At 43.2% G+C, this 19,197-nt stretch overlaps 1 protein-coding gene across 1 annotated transcript; it reads left to right on the top strand.

Annotated features, from left to right (window-relative positions):
• The first annotated feature begins 3,851 nt into the window (after positions 1-3,851).
• nup160 (nucleoporin 160) lies at positions 3,852-19,195 on the top strand. The gene is made up of 35 exons (XM_028986281.1): positions 3,852-3,955; positions 4,628-4,736; positions 4,810-5,020; positions 5,694-5,919; positions 5,996-6,071; positions 6,173-6,287; positions 6,566-6,805; positions 6,920-7,017; positions 7,796-7,880; positions 7,976-8,044; positions 8,153-8,236; positions 8,313-8,483; positions 8,587-8,686; positions 10,424-10,589; positions 10,780-10,910; positions 11,614-11,774; positions 11,993-12,129; positions 12,229-12,299; positions 12,381-12,540; positions 12,800-12,869; positions 12,943-13,041; positions 15,192-15,314; positions 15,424-15,519; positions 15,618-15,712; positions 15,824-15,920; positions 16,025-16,130; positions 16,233-16,393; positions 16,624-16,684; positions 16,899-17,009; positions 17,106-17,229; positions 17,970-18,071; positions 18,152-18,293; positions 18,373-18,498; positions 18,575-18,670; positions 18,765-19,195. The coding sequence occupies exons 1-35, from the start codon at positions 3,865-3,867 to the stop codon at positions 18,846-18,848; spliced, it is 4,194 nt and encodes a 1,397-aa protein (XP_028842114.1). The 5' UTR covers positions 3,852-3,864; the 3' UTR covers positions 18,849-19,195.
• Positions 19,196-19,197: the final 2 nt, after the last annotated feature.

Raw genomic sequence — 19,197 nt, 5'->3', positions numbered from 1 at the left:
GTCATTCTACCACGGGAATGAGGCAGGACAAGTGAGCGAGCATGTGTGGAAATGAGAACCCAGTCGTGGAGTAGCGCGAGGCGGCAGTTGAATCTCCGCCGAGTTAACCCGCGAACGTGTAACCAGCGTGAGCTGCAAATCCATTGATGATTGCGTTTGTAAAGACAGGCAAGACAAGGGGCAGGCTAATAAACAGGCAGGCAGGATAGAGGAGAGAGGGCAACAGGAACGGTCTTACTTTGAGGAACGATTAGATTTGAGTCGCTGATTCCGAAACAATGACTGAGCAACTGGAGGCGGCCATCTTGCCATTTAATAGCGGTCGCATCACCCTGCTTCTGCGTTGCTCCCGGTCACGTGAGCGGAGTCACATGACAGAAAGGAGGCAAAAACAACTTTCCAGATTGTATGAACATGCCACAGTCAGGCCTACAACATACTGCAAAAAATTGGGGGCGGTAAAACATTCACAGCATTGTGACACATTCCTTTTCAGAACATTGAAGAAACCATATGAAGGAATGTTTCATGTTTAAATTTGCCCCATTCTCCTGGCAAAAACAGTACAGGCCAGAGAAAATGTGCTTGTTACCCTGGGAAGGGGCAAAGTCACCGTGACTTGGGTGTGGATTTTCTAAACATGGTTCAGTGTTCATTTAAAGCTGGCAAATTTGCTGTGTATTTACTGTCTGTCTTATCCTTTTCCTCATTGTTGTTAAAGTTTGTTGTGTTGGATAATTACCATCCAATTACACATGCATCAATTACACGGTTCATTTCGACACCCCTACCAGAGGCAGGAGGCAAAGCCGGAGGTGTTACAAGGATGGACAGGATTAGGAATGAGTACATTAGTGAAAGTGTGAGATGAATTTACTCTCTACACTAGCAGATAGTAGTCCAATGTAAAATTTTTATTCAAAGTGGGAATGGAGAGAAGGAGGATTCCATTCCTCTGAGTGTCTAGAAATCTACAATGGTTAGAAAAATTATGGTCTGCTTCGTGACGCATTGATAATCGTAATCAAATCAACACCTCTAGCCTCTGGTTGTCCTTCCTGAAGGAAATCTCTCCACATACCCAGACTTGGGACCAGCAGATAGAAATGAATGTGCATCCCCAGGGTTTCATCCATAATGACTGTATTAGTAACAGTTTTTTGCTCATTCTAAATCTGGAATGAAACTGAAAACTTTATGTTCTTGAAATATAAAAATTTCCCTCAATGTATATCTTTACTGGTAGCCTTTACTGATTCACTGCAGATGTGTTTGAATTGGCAGAAAAGATCCTCAGATTAATTTATATCTGGGCTGGATGGACCCACATCCCAGGTTTTAAGATCTGGGTTTATATAGAGTCTAATCTGCAATCACACTCTCATGGTCACAAATCTGACAGATTTGGGAGGGTGTGCACACGTAAGGAGCCATTTGTAATGTTTTTTTTCTCCACCATTTAACATGTCACATTAAAGGTGGGAAAAGTTATGTATTGTGGCTTTTTTTTAAATATCACAATACACCATGTTCCAAATTATTCTGCAGATTGTATTTATGTCAAAGATTAGATATTTTGTTTTTCACGGTTAAAGTCTCTTTGGATGACTGAAACAATTTCGGACACCGGTGATAATTAGTTCGCCAGTTGAACCCAGTTCATTGAGAATTTTCTGAAGGATGAACCACATCATTAAGCAGAACAGCATTTTCAAGCAACATGGGAAAGAAAAAGGAAAAAAATTAAAAGTTGTTAAATACAGGGCTTTACCCTAGGGTAAAATTCAACTTTAATTTGAGAAAGAAAATAATAAAGTACGAACAAACTGAATTTGGACATGATTTTTACAGCAGCTGAAAAATCCCCTGGAAAAGGCACAAATTAGATGATGGTTTCACCGCCGGACTCTGTGTGCAGACCCCTCCCCCCCAGCTAAACATCCAATCACTGTTAGCATGCAAATGAGCCGCCGTCAAGTTTCTCGCAGTGATTTTAGTAAAGCTTCTTAATACTTTTTTTTTTATAACTTGGCCAGTACTTTTTAGTTCTGTTAAAGTTAGCAATAGTGAAATGTGTTATTATTGGGTCGTATATTTTTTATATTAGTCATCCAATTAAGGTAAACGTCATGTTTTTATAGTTGTTATAATCTTCTGAATATTTTTTTTTGCAGTTTTTGTCATGGTCAGGGAGTTTGCAGGCCTCAGGGACCCTAAGAGCTACACCAGCAGAATCTCAGTCTTCATGTGGGACATTGAAGTTGGACAGGGTAGAGGCCCGAGAGTGCAATCCAATTAAATGAGAAAAAGAGTAGCACCATCCAGAGCACCTCACCCCACCCATTTCCTGCCTGTCCCAATGACATCTCTGTCTGAACCCTCATATATGCCTGTCTAGAATCGGCCCTGGTTAAAAACCCTTGGAAAAAGTATGAAAACAAAGATATTTCACAAAAACTTAAGCATGATCCACATACTCTTAAGAGAGTTGTGGTTGATTCAGAGCACACAATGCCCCCCTGGCGCCTGTCATGGCTGCCCACTGGTCACTAAGATGATGGTTAAATGCAGTGGACACATTCTGTTGTGTCACTGTGTGCTGTGCTGCAGTGTTTTACAATGACAATCATTTCACTATTACAATTCGGAGGGTTTCTGGAAAATAAAAAAAAACAGATTTAGAGAGCAGGTGCTAAAATTCCATTACAGCAAACAGAAGCTGCTGTGCCTCTGGAGTCTCACTACAGTCAAGGTACAGGATCTTCCAGAGGCTTGCAGTTATGCATAAACCTTTTATTAGGCCACCATTCACCAATGCTCCAAGCAGAAGCAGCTGCAGTTAGCCCAGGAAAAAAGCAGGACACCTAAACGTTGTGGAGAAGCAAAGGGAATGGTCCATGGCTACCCAAGGATGCATGAATTGAGACTTGAGAACAGTCCAGGGATATTAAGATCGTGGTGTGGGAATTAGCTGGGACGATTAGAAGTTCAGCTTTTTTTCCTGGGGTTGAGTTTCAAGATGTCAGACAGGCAAGCAGGAGCTCTTGACAAACATCTTGTACATCTGATGGTATAAAAGAGAAGAAATGTTGGGTGTCATAGCAGTGGTAGCATAATCCATGCAAGGAACTGACCTCACCAAGTGCTTTGGGTTCCACTCACTAACCACAACATCAGACGAGGGACAAGGACTGGTGACTTAGAGCAGCTGGATAACATTAATTTGTTTAGGGAAAAAAAAAACAACAATGTAGGGTATGGCGCCACCTAGTGGGTCACAAAATACATCCAACTCAATTAAAGAAAAAAAAAATTACAGTTGTAATATGTTTCACAAGCTTGTATTTAATAAAATGAAACCGATTCTTAATGTCACTCCATGATCACTCTGTATGTCTCAGGACATACATTTATTTTACATAAATAACAATTAATTGTATGTCAATGAATTTAAATTAATGTCAATGAATCCCAATGTTCTAAGAATACAACACATCTCTTTTCTTCCACGTGTGTTACACACACACACACACACACACACACACATATATATATAAACTGCGCAAATCTAGAACAAGATATCCTAACCAAGATATCTATAACCTAAAGAACATAACCTTGTATCTTTATAAGAATAATGTCAAGGATAACATAGACACAGTTTGGTGAAGTTATACTTGAATATTTAATTTACAACCAAAGAGCTGATTAGAATGCGAGTGTTGGATGGTTAAATCTCCATGTTCGATTTTTCCACCACGCCGTCGTTTTAGCAGTAAAACCGCGTCGCTTTAAATGTTTGAAAGCTAGAAGGCGGCTTTTTTTTATCGTTTCCTGATGGTCCCACAATCCTGTGCGGCCAAGATGGCGGCGGCGATGGAGCGGAGCCTCATAGAAATATGTGGATTTGAGAGGGAAACTGCTTCACGCTTCCGAGACGTCACCGTCAATTTAGGTAAAGCGTTTGTCCGCGCCCGGAGACGAATATATTACACTTGTTCTAATTAAATAAGTGGTAATTTAACGTCGTTTTAGCTTCAGTTGCTAAACGGTTCCATGCTTCACATGTCTGCAGTGAACCTGCAGTTCGGGTATGAATTCACATTAAAAACAATAAAAGAAAAAATAAAATTCAAGTTAAAGGCCAGGTTTTATAGTAACTCTCGCTAATTAAATGAATTTACTTGATGTTGTGTTTTTTACGTTAGCTATTCCTGCTACATTCGTAGATGAATTCCTTCCTGGCCATCCCGCTTAAATAAAAAAAACACATTAAACCTGAATAAAAAGGAGCCAGTGGGGAGTGTGTGTGTGTTCTGTGTCGTTCCTTTCACTCGATACGATGTAATATGGGGATTTGCACCACGCTGGTTTAGCGCGCTTGGATGACGTCATTTGGTTACGCAGTCCTGACTTGAAGTTTTGGTTGCAATTGAGGAGAATTTTAGTGAATTCAGATAATCTGGTCAGACCCGAAATTCAAATGTCCCCAAATCTCTTGTCTTTGTGTGACGTTATGTTGTCGACCTTTTTTTCAAAATTCAAAATGTGAATTTACTGATTGCATGTAAACACGTACATCGACTAAAAAAGGTTCCTATACACATTTACATGAATTGAATTTTAGACTTGAGTCCTTCTCCTGGGGGGGTGAAATATCCAGACAGTGCCGGAGGATTTTACTATGAAGAAAGCGGGAAGCTGCTGTCTGTCACAAGCAACAGATTTATTTATTGGTAAGCCTCTTTTCTGGAGCTCCACTTGCTTTTTTTGGATGCCTATCCTTCACCTGTGACATTATCTTGCCAGGTCCACATCTGGTGACACAGTCCAGCTGGTGGAGCAGTCACTGGACACTAACCTCTTGAATAATGCCGTACGGTTGAAGATCCTGCACTGCTCGCTGCTCCCCGGGGGCGTTCACATCCAGGAGACCCTTAACAACGTCATCATCCTCATAGTTACCAGCCAGTCCATCCATTGCATGGTGCTACCGCACCCTTCGCGAATGTACCGCAGTGTGAGTACCTTCATCTGACCCACTCGATGATCTACAGGCGTGGGTTTTCAACGTTTCCCACAGTGTGCATCGTAATCACTTGCTTTTTATTGCTGCAACATGTAGCCCAGTATTGTTCATGGGATTGTAAAGTCCTCCTGTTCCTCTCATGTATTTCCACTGGAAGTTGGATGAACTGCATGTTGATGTATAGGTGGTAATTATATAAGAAGACAGCTTTTAATGTTTCTTTTCTAGTGTTCAAAGCTAAAAGTTCGGCTTTAGTTTTTCATTTCCTGGATACAACGGATTTCTTTTACTACTTTTACTTTCAGCAGTTCCCGTTAGGGGTGGTCCCAGCTGATCAACAGCCTCCATTTCCTCCTGTCCTCTGTATCTGTCTCTTCCACACCAACCACCTGCATGTCATCTCTCATCACATCTATAAACACCAACTAGATCTTCTTCCTTTCCTCCTGCCTGGTAGCTCCATCCTACTCCCAACATACTTGCAACATATATACTTCTCTCCACTCCTTCCTCATGCGAAACCACAGCTCCTCTCTAGACCCCCTGTCCACAAAGACACTGACCTTCTGACCTTCTGTTTTTCTCCATCAACACCCTGAGAGTTAACGTTGCATCAGTAGTGCAACCTTTAACGGATGCAGTTCTACTACCCCTCTGCTCACAGGATCTGGTGACTGAGCTCCAGATGCAGTCTATCTTCACAGATGTCGGCAAACTGAGACTGCAGGACCCTGCTCATAGCTACCTGCTCTCTGGTGCACTGGGAGTTCCCACAGCATGCCCCAGTACTTCTGCTGCGTGGCTCAGCCATCAGGGCGAGGCTCATTTTGCCCTGGCATCTGCCTCAGGAGGCATAATGGTAGTTACCCTACCTCCTCATGACAGCCAAGGTACGGAAACCCACTGGTTTTTCGCTGTTGTTGTGCACAGTGGTGCAGGAGCTGATCGGCTGTAGTTCTGTTACAGGGACCGTTTCTGTGGTGGAGCTGAAGCAGAGCTCAGTCATGCAGCGTCTGGCTGGGTGGATGCCCACAGCGATCAGGTTGGTGGTGCGGATTCCTTTCTTTCTAATTTGGCGTGGTGACTTTTTTTTTTTAAGCGTTGTACACACTTCCTTTCACACTTGGTGTCTGACTCCAACAGAGGTGACCAGAGCCCGTCTGACCTTGCCCTCAGTTTGGCTGTTCGCCATTTGGAGGATGATACCTTCATCTTTGCTTTGTGTCAAGACCACAAGCTGCGTATGTGGTCCTACAAGGTTAGTTACTTTTCACTTTGTAGCAGTCGCATGAAATGCATTAAAATCAAGAGTAAGCTACTGAACATTTATTATGTGTGTCATTTACAATGCATCCAGAAAGTATTCACAGCACATCCCTTTTTTCACATTTTACAGACTGTACCCCATCCTGGTCACAAAAAAAAAAAAAAAGCATAATGAGACATTTCATTGTGCTTGCTGTGTAACACAATGACAAAAACGATCACTTTCATCATTGGGTAAATATTTTGGCTGTCTCCTTTCCTTTCACTCAGGAGCAGCTGTGTCTCATGGTGGCCGACATGCTGGACTACCTGCCAGTAGGCCGTGGTGAGGTAAAGAGCAGTCCAGGACAGGGCCACCGACTGCGGCTGTCCTTCTCCGCCTCCACCGGTCTGTGCATCGGCGTCTATCTGGGGCTGCCCAAACGTGGCCAGTTCTGTCTGCTGCAGCTGGTCGCCACCGAGAACAACCGCTACAGCTTGGACCACATCTCCACTGTGTTTTCAACACAGGTGAGTGATTCTAGAGTGAAGTAGTGAGGTCTCGTCTGCAATAGTTGATGATAATTGTAAATTCAGGGCTCATATTTAAATGTATCAGGATATATGTAATATCTATTTGATTAGGAAACTTTGGTGGACTTTTCCTTGACATCGACTGACATTTGGGCACTTTGGATGGATGATGATAACCAAACAGTAGTGAAGTACATAAACTTTGAGCAGTAAGTATTTATCGATTTATTTGCTTTATCTGTATCTTTTTACAGATTATCAAAAATGTGTCATTGCGAAGCATACAAATGATCAGTGGCATGTAAATATAGATCTATGGCCTCTCATGGTCATCATGTTGTTATTTTTTTAAGGTTGTATTAAACCAGGGGAGGCACCCGACACATTTTTCTCCCCAACATCTGCTTAGTTGATCGTTAACAGATTCTTTATACGTTTGCATTATTTGGATCATGGATGTGCAGCAGCTGCATGATTTTATCATGTCAATATGGACCAATATCTGAGGAATTTTTAGAACTCTATTCAAGGCAAAAGGCACTGGCACTAGCACCTAATAAAGTGGCTGGTGAGTGTATGTTTCGCATGGTTAGCACATGCATACATTCAGTAGGAAAATATGGTCCGGGAGCACCATGAACATGATTCAAAATGAACGCGTTAGGCTACATTATAACTAGTAGGAAATTATAACCGTAATTCAATAAACGTATGCCAAAAATGTAATAAATCATGCAGATTAAAGAATTTGTGCAATTAATTTTTCCAACTTTGCCTAAATAACATTGCTAAACATACAAAGCAGTTTAACCAAAGGAATTTAGTCTCTTATAAAATACTTTTACTACATACTACACCAGAAAGTTTATTTTTCATTCACATTCAGTATCGACAGGGTTAACTTGCCATTGAATCTGCTGATTTCTTGCTCGTGGCAGCATGTTTTCCATTGATCTTTAACAGCCAGTTGATCTGGTTTTCTTACAGTAATGTAGCTGGTCTGTGGAATCAGGTTTTCGTTCAGCCACTTCCTGAGGAGGAAGTCCATTTTGGCATTGATCAGGACCCCAGGGTGAGGACTGTGGATATTTAAATTTTTGATGCTTGTGGCACAGAACCTCCTTAGTTCTAATGATAGTTCTTTTCCCCCATTCTTCTTTCCATTAGGAGACATATCTTGATGTCTTGTTTTCCCCTCTTCGATTTACAGCGTCAGCCATTGTAAAAGCTCTACAGGTAAACACCAAGATAATGTAAAACTTGGAAAGACTCTGAACATGAATGCTCCTTGATTAGGTCTGCTGTGACCTAGTAGAGACTTTTGACTGACTCCGCTGTGTTCAGATTTATAAGAGAGGGACTGAGAGGTTCCTGGATCTGTCCTGGGACGCGTTGAGGAAAGAAGTGACCCTGGCTGTGGAAAACGAGGTAAGATATTTCTCTCTTGCGTTGACCTCAAGTCTGACTGTCCATTGTCTGACTTTTTTTTTGCCCCCCTGTTTAGCTGCAGAGCAGTGTGACTGAGTACGAGTTCTCTCAGGAGGAGTACCGGCAGCTGCAGGTGGAGTTCTGGTCCAAGTTCTATGCATGCTGCCTGCAGTACCAGGAAGCACTTTCTACGCCCCTCGGCCTGCACATCAACATGGCCACCTCCATGGTGTGCATCATTCGAAAGGTGCTCTGCATTGAAAATGTTACTGTTTTATTTGTCTTGTTTAATAATTGCTGCATGGTGCCCTGATTGTCCCCCGGTGCTGATGTCCTGACTCTTTCTTCAGGGTTTTGTATCCTACTTGCTGCCCTGCTTTGCTGTGGACCATCTATACCTGTCGGCTGATGAGTACCTCTTCTCAGAGGATGAAACTCCAGTAGCAGAAGGTGAGGGTTTGGTCTAAGACTGAAAAACAAATCTAGCCTAAAATGAAGACTACAGTATTTTATGTAAAAATTATTTAAATGAAAAGAGGTGTGATGAGATCTTGCACCATGAGATTCTTGCATTAAAATGTGACTATAATTCTCATTCTTGTGTAAGTTGTCTCGCGAAGCAGTGGTCATCATGCCTCCTAGGGGTGTGTATTGGCAAGGATCTCAGGATACGATGCGTATCTCGATCCATGGGTCCCGATACAATTATCCTGGTTAATACGGGGCTGAAAGCATCTAGGCGTCACCAACGTGGCTAATAAAAATTAGCTAAATAAAAATCAGGTTAGTCCAGTGATCTGACTGGCCAAACAGATCCAGATCCGGCACTTGCTCCACCGGCGAATGTGTACATGATGTTTCCCATACTGGCAACAGCATGTACAGCATGTTTCTAAAGCCAGGGAAGGCACCACATAAGGAGTAAATAGTGCTGGTCTTGGATAGAGGAGGTGGGTCGTGACTCAATGGAACTAGCAACACACCTCAAGTTAGAGCTTGCTAGGTTCAGGCTCGGGGCCGAGCTCACGTGGTAATTGTTGCAAATTAGTTTTATTAAATATTAGTTTTTAGAGAAATGTTAATTTGACAGATTGTCTAATTTAAAATGGTGTTCTTCATTTCTGAGCCCTGTGAATAAAATTGATCTAGTGATTCCCTCATTTTTTTTAGCATGAGATGGATGGGAGCTTGTTTGCTGTATCCAGCGTACTATGTCGTGTTGTGTCTGTAGGCTTTGGTGGTGGTTGTACTGTATCTGGAAAGGTCCTGCTGAAATTAACCCGTAAAATGAACCTGTTGCCTGAATATCTCACAGAAGCGTGACAGCTTGAAATTTTTATTTCCTTTATTTATTAAGTCCATACTGCCTGGTTTATTTTTACTTGTTGTACAGGTTCTGTCATTTTTTGTTATTTCACTCTGCCTGAAGTGCTAGCCAATAAGTCAAAGTGACCAGCTGTACAGTGCAGTCTACAGGAGTGGAGGTTGTAGTCACACATTGACGTTCACCTCTGCTGACCTCACTAAAGAAAACGCTTGACAGCATTACCTGGTGGACTAAATTCTTATACTGAATATCGATACAATATCACAACAGAACATATAGATACAGCAATATTTCGTAATGCCACTAATGTCGTCTGATATAAGCATACAAGATGCCACCACCAGTTTGTCATTTCTGTTGCATTTGTGTTTGCTATCCAACCATTGACTCGTACCTGTGAACCGAAATGACACAGAAAAATCCTAGACTCTGATTGGCAGCTCTTGCCACATATAATAAAGTTGATCCTCGTATTTGACCTGATTTTTTTGTGATCGTTTAATCGGCTAGCACTTCCAGGCAGAAAGTATTGGTTATAAAGATCAATGTGTCTAGAGGTATTCAGAGCTATATTAAAATGACTTATAATCAATATTGGCTGGCAAATGGTAAATGTCGCTTTTTTATGTCTCGTACAGGAGCAAATGAATCTAGCAGTGTTAAAAAGTCAAAAGTATTTCCGTTTGACGTTTACAGCATTTGAACCTGTGACTTTGTGGGCTTCTGGTTCATAGGCGAGCATGTGACCCACTAGGCGACTACCACCCTTTGTCATCTCGTGAGCTGAGCTGCATGTCTCGTCACACCTCTCATAATAAGCAGTGTTGGTAAATGAAAGGCCGCTCCCTCGCCCCTCCCAGACCCAGAGATGGGCCGTGACGTGCTGCAGCTGGTGCTGTGTCTCCGGCTGGTGAGCGAGTGTGTGCAGGGTGACATGGCCTATGAAATGGAAAAGGCGCTGGAGCACCTGCTGTCCCCAGAGAGAGCCGCTGAGCAGGTGCTGGACAGCCTGCTGGCCAATGACAAGTCAGTATCTCTTCACAGCTCACCTACCTAACATCCAGATGGAGGAAATAACTATATATAACTAGAACTTGAAATATTTAATTGTGGTGGTTGTGAATGTTTCTATAAAATCCATTCCATTCCAGCCATGGTTGCAATAATCTAAAACTAATCTAACTGCTGTCTCTCTCCTACACCATGTCGTGGTCAGTGATAATGTTATAGAGGACATCCAGAACAAGCTGCAGGACATTCGGAACCCCACTGCTGCCATGGCGGTCCTGCTGAGAGAGATGGACCTGGAGACTGACACAGAGGCGGGAACTGAGGGCTTAGACACAGGTCACAGCAAACACACACATTTGAGCTACACACCAAGAAGGGCCAAAGTAATGTCCATGAAGTATTGGAATAATGGAGACATTTAGATTTATAGTTTTTTTTTTTTTTTTTTTTTTTTATCTTCATTCATCTAAAGGACATTACTATTTATACTTGTATGCAGACTTTAAAATTTTCACTTGTTAAAAGAATTTTGCAGTTTGTTTTTGCAAAAAACTGAACAGATATACAAATACCAACTGGCGCATACAAATCATTTTGGCACCAATTTGCCTTGTGCTATGAGAAAAAGACTTGCTTGCATATCCACCAATCAGATTAATTCTTCTTCTACCCAATCACAATGCTGCGGGTAAGGTAACGGCCAATCCTGGCACTGAAGACGACAAAGGTGCCAGAGCACAATATTAAGGCAAGATGGCGAGTAGTCAGAACGGGCCAGTGAGGTTCTGTTTTAAATAAATGCAACTGATAAATGCAAACAGAACTCATGGGCCAGATCTGACTACTCATCGTCTTGCCACTGTCTTTTTGATTGCCTAGGTGCAAATAGAATTACGGAATTTATGGGTGCAAATTGAAAAGTTTGCATGCGCTATTCTGGCTCCATACATTACATTTTTAGTGAGCTGACTGGAGAAAGGATGTCTGGGTATAACCGCAGCGAGTGATCATGTGCTCCGGTGTTGCTTCCTTCCTGCAGGACGCTCTCTTAGTGTCCGGATCAGCCTATCGCAGCTGTATGGCAGCAGTGTGGCAGTGAGTGTTGTGTGCCAGGCCGTCTGCCAGGTGACCATGACCCGGGCTCTGTTCTGCAGAGATCTTCTTATTCTCCAGCAACTCTACCTTCGGCTTGGAGACAATGTAAATTTCAACACACATCATGCGTGAATCTCACTTGGTTTCCTCTGTAAAATGATGTCTGACTATTCATCAAAAATATGCTTTCTTCATTCATCTTATGTTACATATACTAAAGAGCGTAGCCTGAAACTGCACTGACTGGCGGACTCTCCAGTCAGTTAATGGTAATTAGTGCATTGAAAATGAATTTTTAGAGAGGTGTGTGTGTGTGCGTGCAGGTGTTTTTGGGTGGAGGAGTTCAGCTACTGCAGCTACAACAGGACCTGATTCCACGCTGCTCCCACCTCCTGTGCTCCTACTATCTGTTGAAGCATGTCAGCCAGAGTCTGTCATCATCTGTGCCCGTGGACGCGCTGTGAGTGGAGAGTATGATGTATCAGAATCAAGCCCAGTATTTAAAGAAATTTAAAATATATATACAGTTTGTTTGATTCTTCTCCTTCCTTTCATGAAGTGATGCCAACCTGCAGCATCTTTCTGTGTTGGAACTGTCTGACTCCCCTGCCATGGCTCCCAGCCAAACAGGTATGACCCTGAAACCTCACGTCTACAATTTGTCATGTATCCGTTTTAACTTTAACTTTTCTCTGTCTTTCTGTATTTTAGTTTTAAACCCACAAACCGTCGTGGAGCTATTTTATCAAAATGTGGCTCGTAAGGCCATAGTCTCTCAGATCTTCTCACAGCAGGATGCCCAGTCTGCACAGGCACCACTACACTGGCCACAGATGGTGTCCAGCGTCATTACTTTGCTCTGTCAGCTTCTGTATCCTCCACATTCTACAGCTTAGATCAAACATTCCAATCTCTCACTGTTTTTCCATGATTGCTTTGTGTGCGAGTAGGCCTGCTTCAGCTGGAAATTGTTCTGTTAGCACCATGGCATTAACCATAACTGGCAAAGGCCTCTGCTTGGTGATTTCGTTATGGACTTCCAGTTTGAAGGGACTTGCTGGAATTGGCCTTTAAATGAGACCAGCAATGGATGTTTTCCAAATATTGCATCCTTACATCCTGACCTGTAGCTGGCCTAGCAACCCAGGATTCCGCTTCCCTGAGTGCCTCATGGGGAACTGCCAGTACACTCAGCTACAGGTGAGGAGAGCTCCAGCTCATCCAAACTGTGTAAGGATGTGATGTCACTCTCCTCACTCGTCTCTTTTGACAGGAGTATGTTCGCTTGTTGGGACCATGGTGCCAGGTGAATGTGGGCTCCTGTCGGTTTATTTTGGGCCAGTGCTACTTAGCTACTGGGGAGGGTCACAAGGTAAGAGCTGCTACACCCCTGACATGAGTGACTTGACAACTGTTACAAAAAAGTATTTGGCAGCCACTTAAAAAGATGTCTGTAATTTTCATAATTTCATGTCAGTAAAAAAAAAAAAAACAGGAAATCACATTGTATGATTTTTAATAAAGAAAATAAGTGCTTAGCATTTCACTGCATTTAAAAGCATTTCTCTGCATATCATACCATGTATGACTGTGTATCTGACAAAATAAAATTTGAACTTGAACTAGTCAATAGTAAAATTTCACCTCAATACTTTGGCAGAGGTTGAAACATTTTCTGTAGGTCCTCTAGTTTTGCACACACCCTAGCTGGTACTTTGGCCCATTCTTACATGCAGATCTTCTCAGGAGCTGTGATGTTTTGGGGTTGTCTCTTGCCACAGATTCTCTATTGAATTGAGGCCACTCCAGCACCAATGTAATGCTTTTTATGTAGCCACCCCTTCGTATCATGCTGCAAGATCCAGCCACATTTCATTGTCAATGCTCTCGCTGATAGGAGTACTTTCCTTAATCAGTTGTCCTGTCCCCCAAAGCACAATCCTTGACAGTGGGTGTGGTGCTCTTTGGATACACTTCAGCATTCTTCCCCCTCCAAACACAAGTTATATTTTGGTCTCATCTGACCACATTCTCCCAGTCCTACTCTGGCAAACTTTAGATGGGCCTGGACATGTGCTGGGTTAAGATGGGGGACTTTTCGAGTGCTGCAAGATTTTAATCCATGACTGTGTAGTGTGTTACTAATAGTAACCTTTTTTACTGTGCTCCCTGTGGTCTCTTTGGGTCATTGACCAGTTGCTCTTGTGTGGTTCTGGGCTGTTTCCTCAACATTTTCAAGATCGTTTGTACCCTTACGAGGTAAGATCTTGCAAGATCTAGCCCAGGTCGAGGGAGGTTTCCATTTTCCATATCTCTTCACCAAGCTGCTTGCCGGTTGTAGATTTGCTTGTCCCAGACTTGTGCAGGTCTACAATCTTGTCCTTAGACAGCTCTCTGGTCTTGGCCATGGTGGAGGTTGGAGTCTGACTGTTTGAAGGTGTGGACAGGAGTCTTTTATACAAATAACAAGTTCAAACAGGTGCCATTAATACAGGTAATGAGTGATGGATAGAAGAGCTTCTTAAAGGTCCCCTGGTATTATTTATTTGGTTTTATATCGGTCTTAGTGGTCTGTAGCTTAAATCTGTACCTGAAGTCTCTTTTGCGTAATTCAGCCGTGGTGCCACTTTTAGCAAGTCCCACAATGAGAGATACTCAGGACGCGCCGTTTTGGTCTCTGTAGTTTTAAATGCGAATGAGGAGGAGAGAGGTGGGATGAGGAGGGGAGCGGCCTTTAGAGGTTAAGGGGGCATTCAACACCATTCACCAACCACAATTTTTGCTGCAGACAGGAGGCCATGTCTGAGTTTTTCCCCAAAATTTCTCTGGGTGGACAAAGCATGAGAAGGAGGTAACCTTTCCCCCTTATGATGTCATAAGGGGACAAATTCCAGATCCGACCGTCTGAGCTGCCACTCTCTGAACGGTGAAGCAGAATGACCAAAGCACTCTTTACACCTACCGCCATTTCTAGCCACTGCTGGAGCTTAGACAGGCTAGAGGAACTCAAATTAATGTTAAATAATCTCACAAAGTGAATTTTTTGTGATTGGGACCTTTTTAATGAAGAAGTAACAGGTCTGTGAGGTCCAGAACTGTGGCTTGTTGGTAGGTGCTAAATACTTATTTTCTGCACCATAATATAAATAATTTTTTTTTACATTATCTCACAGTTGAAGAGTGCCTATGATGAAGATTACAGACCTCTCTCATCTTTTTAAGGGGGACAGCTTACACAAACTGTGGCTACCAAATACTTTTTTTGCCCCACTGTACTCCTTTAGCAGAATGCTGATTTGGTTTTGGGCGATTAAGAGAGGTACTGTAAAAAAAAATAACAGTAGATGTTATCAACACACAAAATGGCTGTATGTATGTAAAATCTTTCATCGCAATCCTTGAGTATAAGTTGTACATACAAACCAAACTAATCTGAACTGTATTATTATAAGTAGACACCGAAGCTAGGGGAGATTTGGCAGGAAATGTGGAATGTTTTCATGTTTTGTCGCTGCCCTGCAGGCGCTGTCGTGCTTTCAGCAGGCTGCAACTGAGGTAGAGAAAGAGGACTTCCTCATGAGACTTGTTGGAGCTGAAAATGATGAGGCAGGAGCCACTGCACCACGCCTACAGTACTACAACAAGGTTTGTGTACACTGGGCTTGTTATGGTTTTATTATTAACGGTCAGGTTTAAAGCTTTATGCAATAATAGAGTGTATTTGGTAAGGGAGTAATGGTCTGAATGGCTGCAGGTCCTGCGGTTATTGGAGGATGTTGGGTTACCTGAGCTGGTCATTCAGCTTGCCACGCTCGCCATCTCGGAGGCGGTTAATGACACTCGAAGCCAGGTTTTTTTTCTCTCTCTCTCCTTTTCTCAACATTTCTTTAAATTGAAGTTGAAGCAGACCAAAGCAGTGAAGTGAACCTGATCTCACATTTCTCACAGGCTGCCCTGTGGACCCGAATTTTCAAACACCATCTGGACCTGGGCCATAATAGCCAGGCCTATGAGGCTCTAATTCAGAACCCTGATCCCAGCAGGTACATATAAAAATACCCATATTTACATATAACTTAAATCAGACACAGCAGCACGTGAGAACCATGTAGTAGAAGGTTGTGTGAAATGGTGTGTGTGTTTGTGTTTGGCAGGCAGCTGGACTGTCTTCGTCAGTTGGTCGTGGTTCTATGTGAACGTTCTCAGCTGCAGCACTTGGTCCAGTTCTCCTACGTCAACCTGCATGATGAGGTCCGAATACCTTTCTAAACTGTTAAATACAGCTAGTCTCTCTGTTCCCTGTGAGAAGCATGTTCTTGGATCGACCTGGTCCTCTCCATGTTGTCTTTCTATAGGTTGTTGGCATCATTGAGTCTCGAGCTCGTGCAGTGGACCTTCTGAGTCACAATTATTATGAGCTCCTTTATGCCTTCCACATCAACCGCCACAACTACAGGAAAGGTGGGCTTCCTGAGCCGACAATCAGACCCTCACTGATGGTGGTGGTGATCAGGGAAGGAGGCTCCTGGAATAACACTTTTATTTATCTATTCATTTTTGTAGCGGGTACAGTGATGTTTGAGTATGGAATGCGTTTGGGCCGGGAGGTCCGTACGCTGCATGGCCTGCAGAAACAGGTAAACTGCTACTTGGCAGCCTTGAACTGTCTGCGGCTGATTCGTCCAGCCTACGCCTGGATCATCCAGCCCTCGCCTGGAGCCGTGGTGAGTGGCACCGCAGCTTTATGATCATTGGTTTTGGCTTCAAAAATTTACGGCATTTATCAGACGGCCTTGTCCAGAGTGACTTACAGTCAGTAGTTACAGGGACAGTCCCCCTGGAGACACTTGTTCAGGGAAGTGGGGTTTTGTCCTGTGACTGTGGTCATCTGGCTCACCCATCATCTCCTGAAAGCTTTAATGTGATTGCTGTTTGTTTCCTTATTTATTTCAAGTATGAACGACCAGGAACTTCGCCTAAACGGAACCACGATGGGGAGTTCGCAGCTGCCTCAGGTACCCCTTGTCCAGCTTGTCAGCTGTTTTTGTCTGAGGGTCTCTCTTGATGTAACTGGCAACTAATCACACATATTTATTGAAAAGCTAAGTGATTCTTTTAATCTGTCTTTAAATGTCAGTGATGGGTGCGTGTGCCGTTTGTATTTTGTCGGACAGGAATTTTGTGTGTACTGTTGTGGGTCTGATTTCTAAGACTGCGCTGTGTCTTCAGGGAGCCGCCAGATCGAGATCTTGGAGCTGAAGGACCTGGAGAAGGAATACACCCTGGCTCGCAGCCGTCTGACGCTGGCCCAGCACGACCAATCCTCAGCGGCCATAGCAGGTATGGAAACGGCGCGGTGCTACAGACCGATCAACACAGCTGCTCACTGGGCAGCCGGAATCGAACAGTTTTTCTCCCCTTTCTTATTTAATGCAGGTAGTGCTTCGGCAGCGGAGATGGTGGCCTTGCTAGTCCAGGCTGGTCTGTTTGACACCGCCCTGTCGCTCTCTCAGACCTTTAAGCTGCCCCTCACACCGGTTTTCGAAGGGCTCACCTACAAGTATGTTTCATTTTTGTATTATAGCTAATATTTCCCTGGTCTTCAGTAAACTTCAGTAAAACTGTAATCATTATGTGAATTGGGAATGTCAGATTATCATAATTACAGGGTTCTTATGGTCATTACAAAACTGGAAAAGTCATGAACATTTGAAAATAAAGTTATGGAATCTGATTGAGGTATGAATGTATAATGAAGGTCTGTAAATTAGTTGTGTAAATTACAGCTGATGATCTACTGGATCTACTGGAACCTGATTGAGCACATTTTCTCTGGTTCGGGCAAACTTGGGGGAAGAAACTCTTTTTCACATTTGCACAAATTTCAGAGAACGTAGTCATGAAAATTTGCCTTAGAGTAATTGAAAATTACTTTGTCATTTGAAATTATTCTGTAAAAATGTGTAAGAACCCTGTAATTAGAGAACATTTTAACATGGAAGCTTTACTGTTAATTCAATTGTATTTCCATATAAAATCTATAGGCCTTGTTACCTTACTCACCTGACCACGTCTTTTAATGGTGCTTATCTATGCCACTGATAACCATTTAACATTGTGTCTTTATGTTCCTCTTTTTATTTCTGTCTGAAAAATAACATGAATGATATTTGTCTGGAAATGATTGATGCTTGAAAAATGCATTTAGCCCTAGCATGATTTTAATTAATTTCCAGTGTTCTCATCCTGCGGAACTGTTAAAGTAAGATGTTAATGTTACGTATGCGCATCCTGCCCCAGATGCATCAAGCTGCAGTACGGTGGAGAGCAGACTCAGAATGAAGCCTGGAACTGGCTGGCGGCAAATCAGCTGTCAACCATCATCACAACCAAAGAGTCCAGGTTCGTCGCTGCTACTATATTTGCACATGTGACTCTGTAAAGGACGCCCTGATCATTGCTGATTGGTCCACTGCCTACAGTGCTACTGACGAGGCTTGGCGGCTCCTGGGTTCCTATCTTGAGGCACATCCTTCCCAGAATGCTCAGCATCACCGATGTGTCATAAACAAGCTGCTCTCCCATGGAGCGCCATTGCCAGACTGGCTAGTTCATGCCTATAAGGTGAGCCGCTGACTGACCGTTCAGGCTCCTCCACCCTGTTACCCAGGCCTTTTAATGACCGACACCCATGTCCGAACAGGCAGTAGATGCAGCCGCTCTGCTGAGGCTGTACCTCAACTACGACCAGCTGGAGTCGGCAGCAGAGCTGGTGCTGGAGTATGTGGATGCGCTGCTTGGAAAGGGTCACCAGTACTTTGGCATAGAGGTGGTTAAGCACTACTTCATAGATGTAATATGTAGGCCCCGGGCATCTTTGTAACCTGTTCTCCTCCTTTCTGCAGAGGCCACTCTCTGCTACAGCCCCTCTTGTATGGCTCCCGTACACGTCCATAGACCAGCTGCTGCTCAGCCTGCGCGAGGGCCAGGCCAACGCCAAGGTGAGTGGAGCAGAAGTGTATGGGACGCTGGCGAGAACGATGGGGGTGTGGTGGTGTCGAGTGATTTAAACACAGAGCCTTTCCCTGCCCCCAGATCTACGACAAGCTCAGAGCCAAGCTTGAGGAATACCACAGGCTAGTGGAGACCAGCTCCCGTCGCCGCTTACTCAACCAGTAGCGCCTCACTTCTTGGACTCTCCAGAAGGTCTAAATTTCTATTTTTGTACAAGTTGAATGGATTTTGTTGGCACTTGGCTGCATGACACATGGCCTGATTATAAAAAGAGTTCTTTACAGAACCTGGAGGTGAGGAGAACATTTCCCACCTTTTCAGGCTACCTACCTACTTACCTACATTCTGTAGGACACCAGGGTGAAATAACAGCAGCTCCGTATATTGTTGTATGTTTAAATGAGCGTTGTGAATGTGTTTTTCATCCATGTTTTATATAAATAGATTTTTTTTTTTTTTTTACTTGTCTTCTAGTACTCGTGTAATGAAATAAAAGTAATTGTTAGTTTCTATG

This window comes from Denticeps clupeoides, chromosome 7 (assembly GCF_900700375.1).
Source record: "Denticeps clupeoides chromosome 7, fDenClu1.1, whole genome shotgun sequence".
NCBI classification, from domain to species: Eukaryota; Metazoa; Chordata; class Actinopteri; order Clupeiformes; family Denticipitidae; genus Denticeps; species Denticeps clupeoides.
The sequence above is the reverse complement of the archived record's forward strand: the minus strand, read 5'-3'. Positions and strand labels throughout refer to the sequence as shown.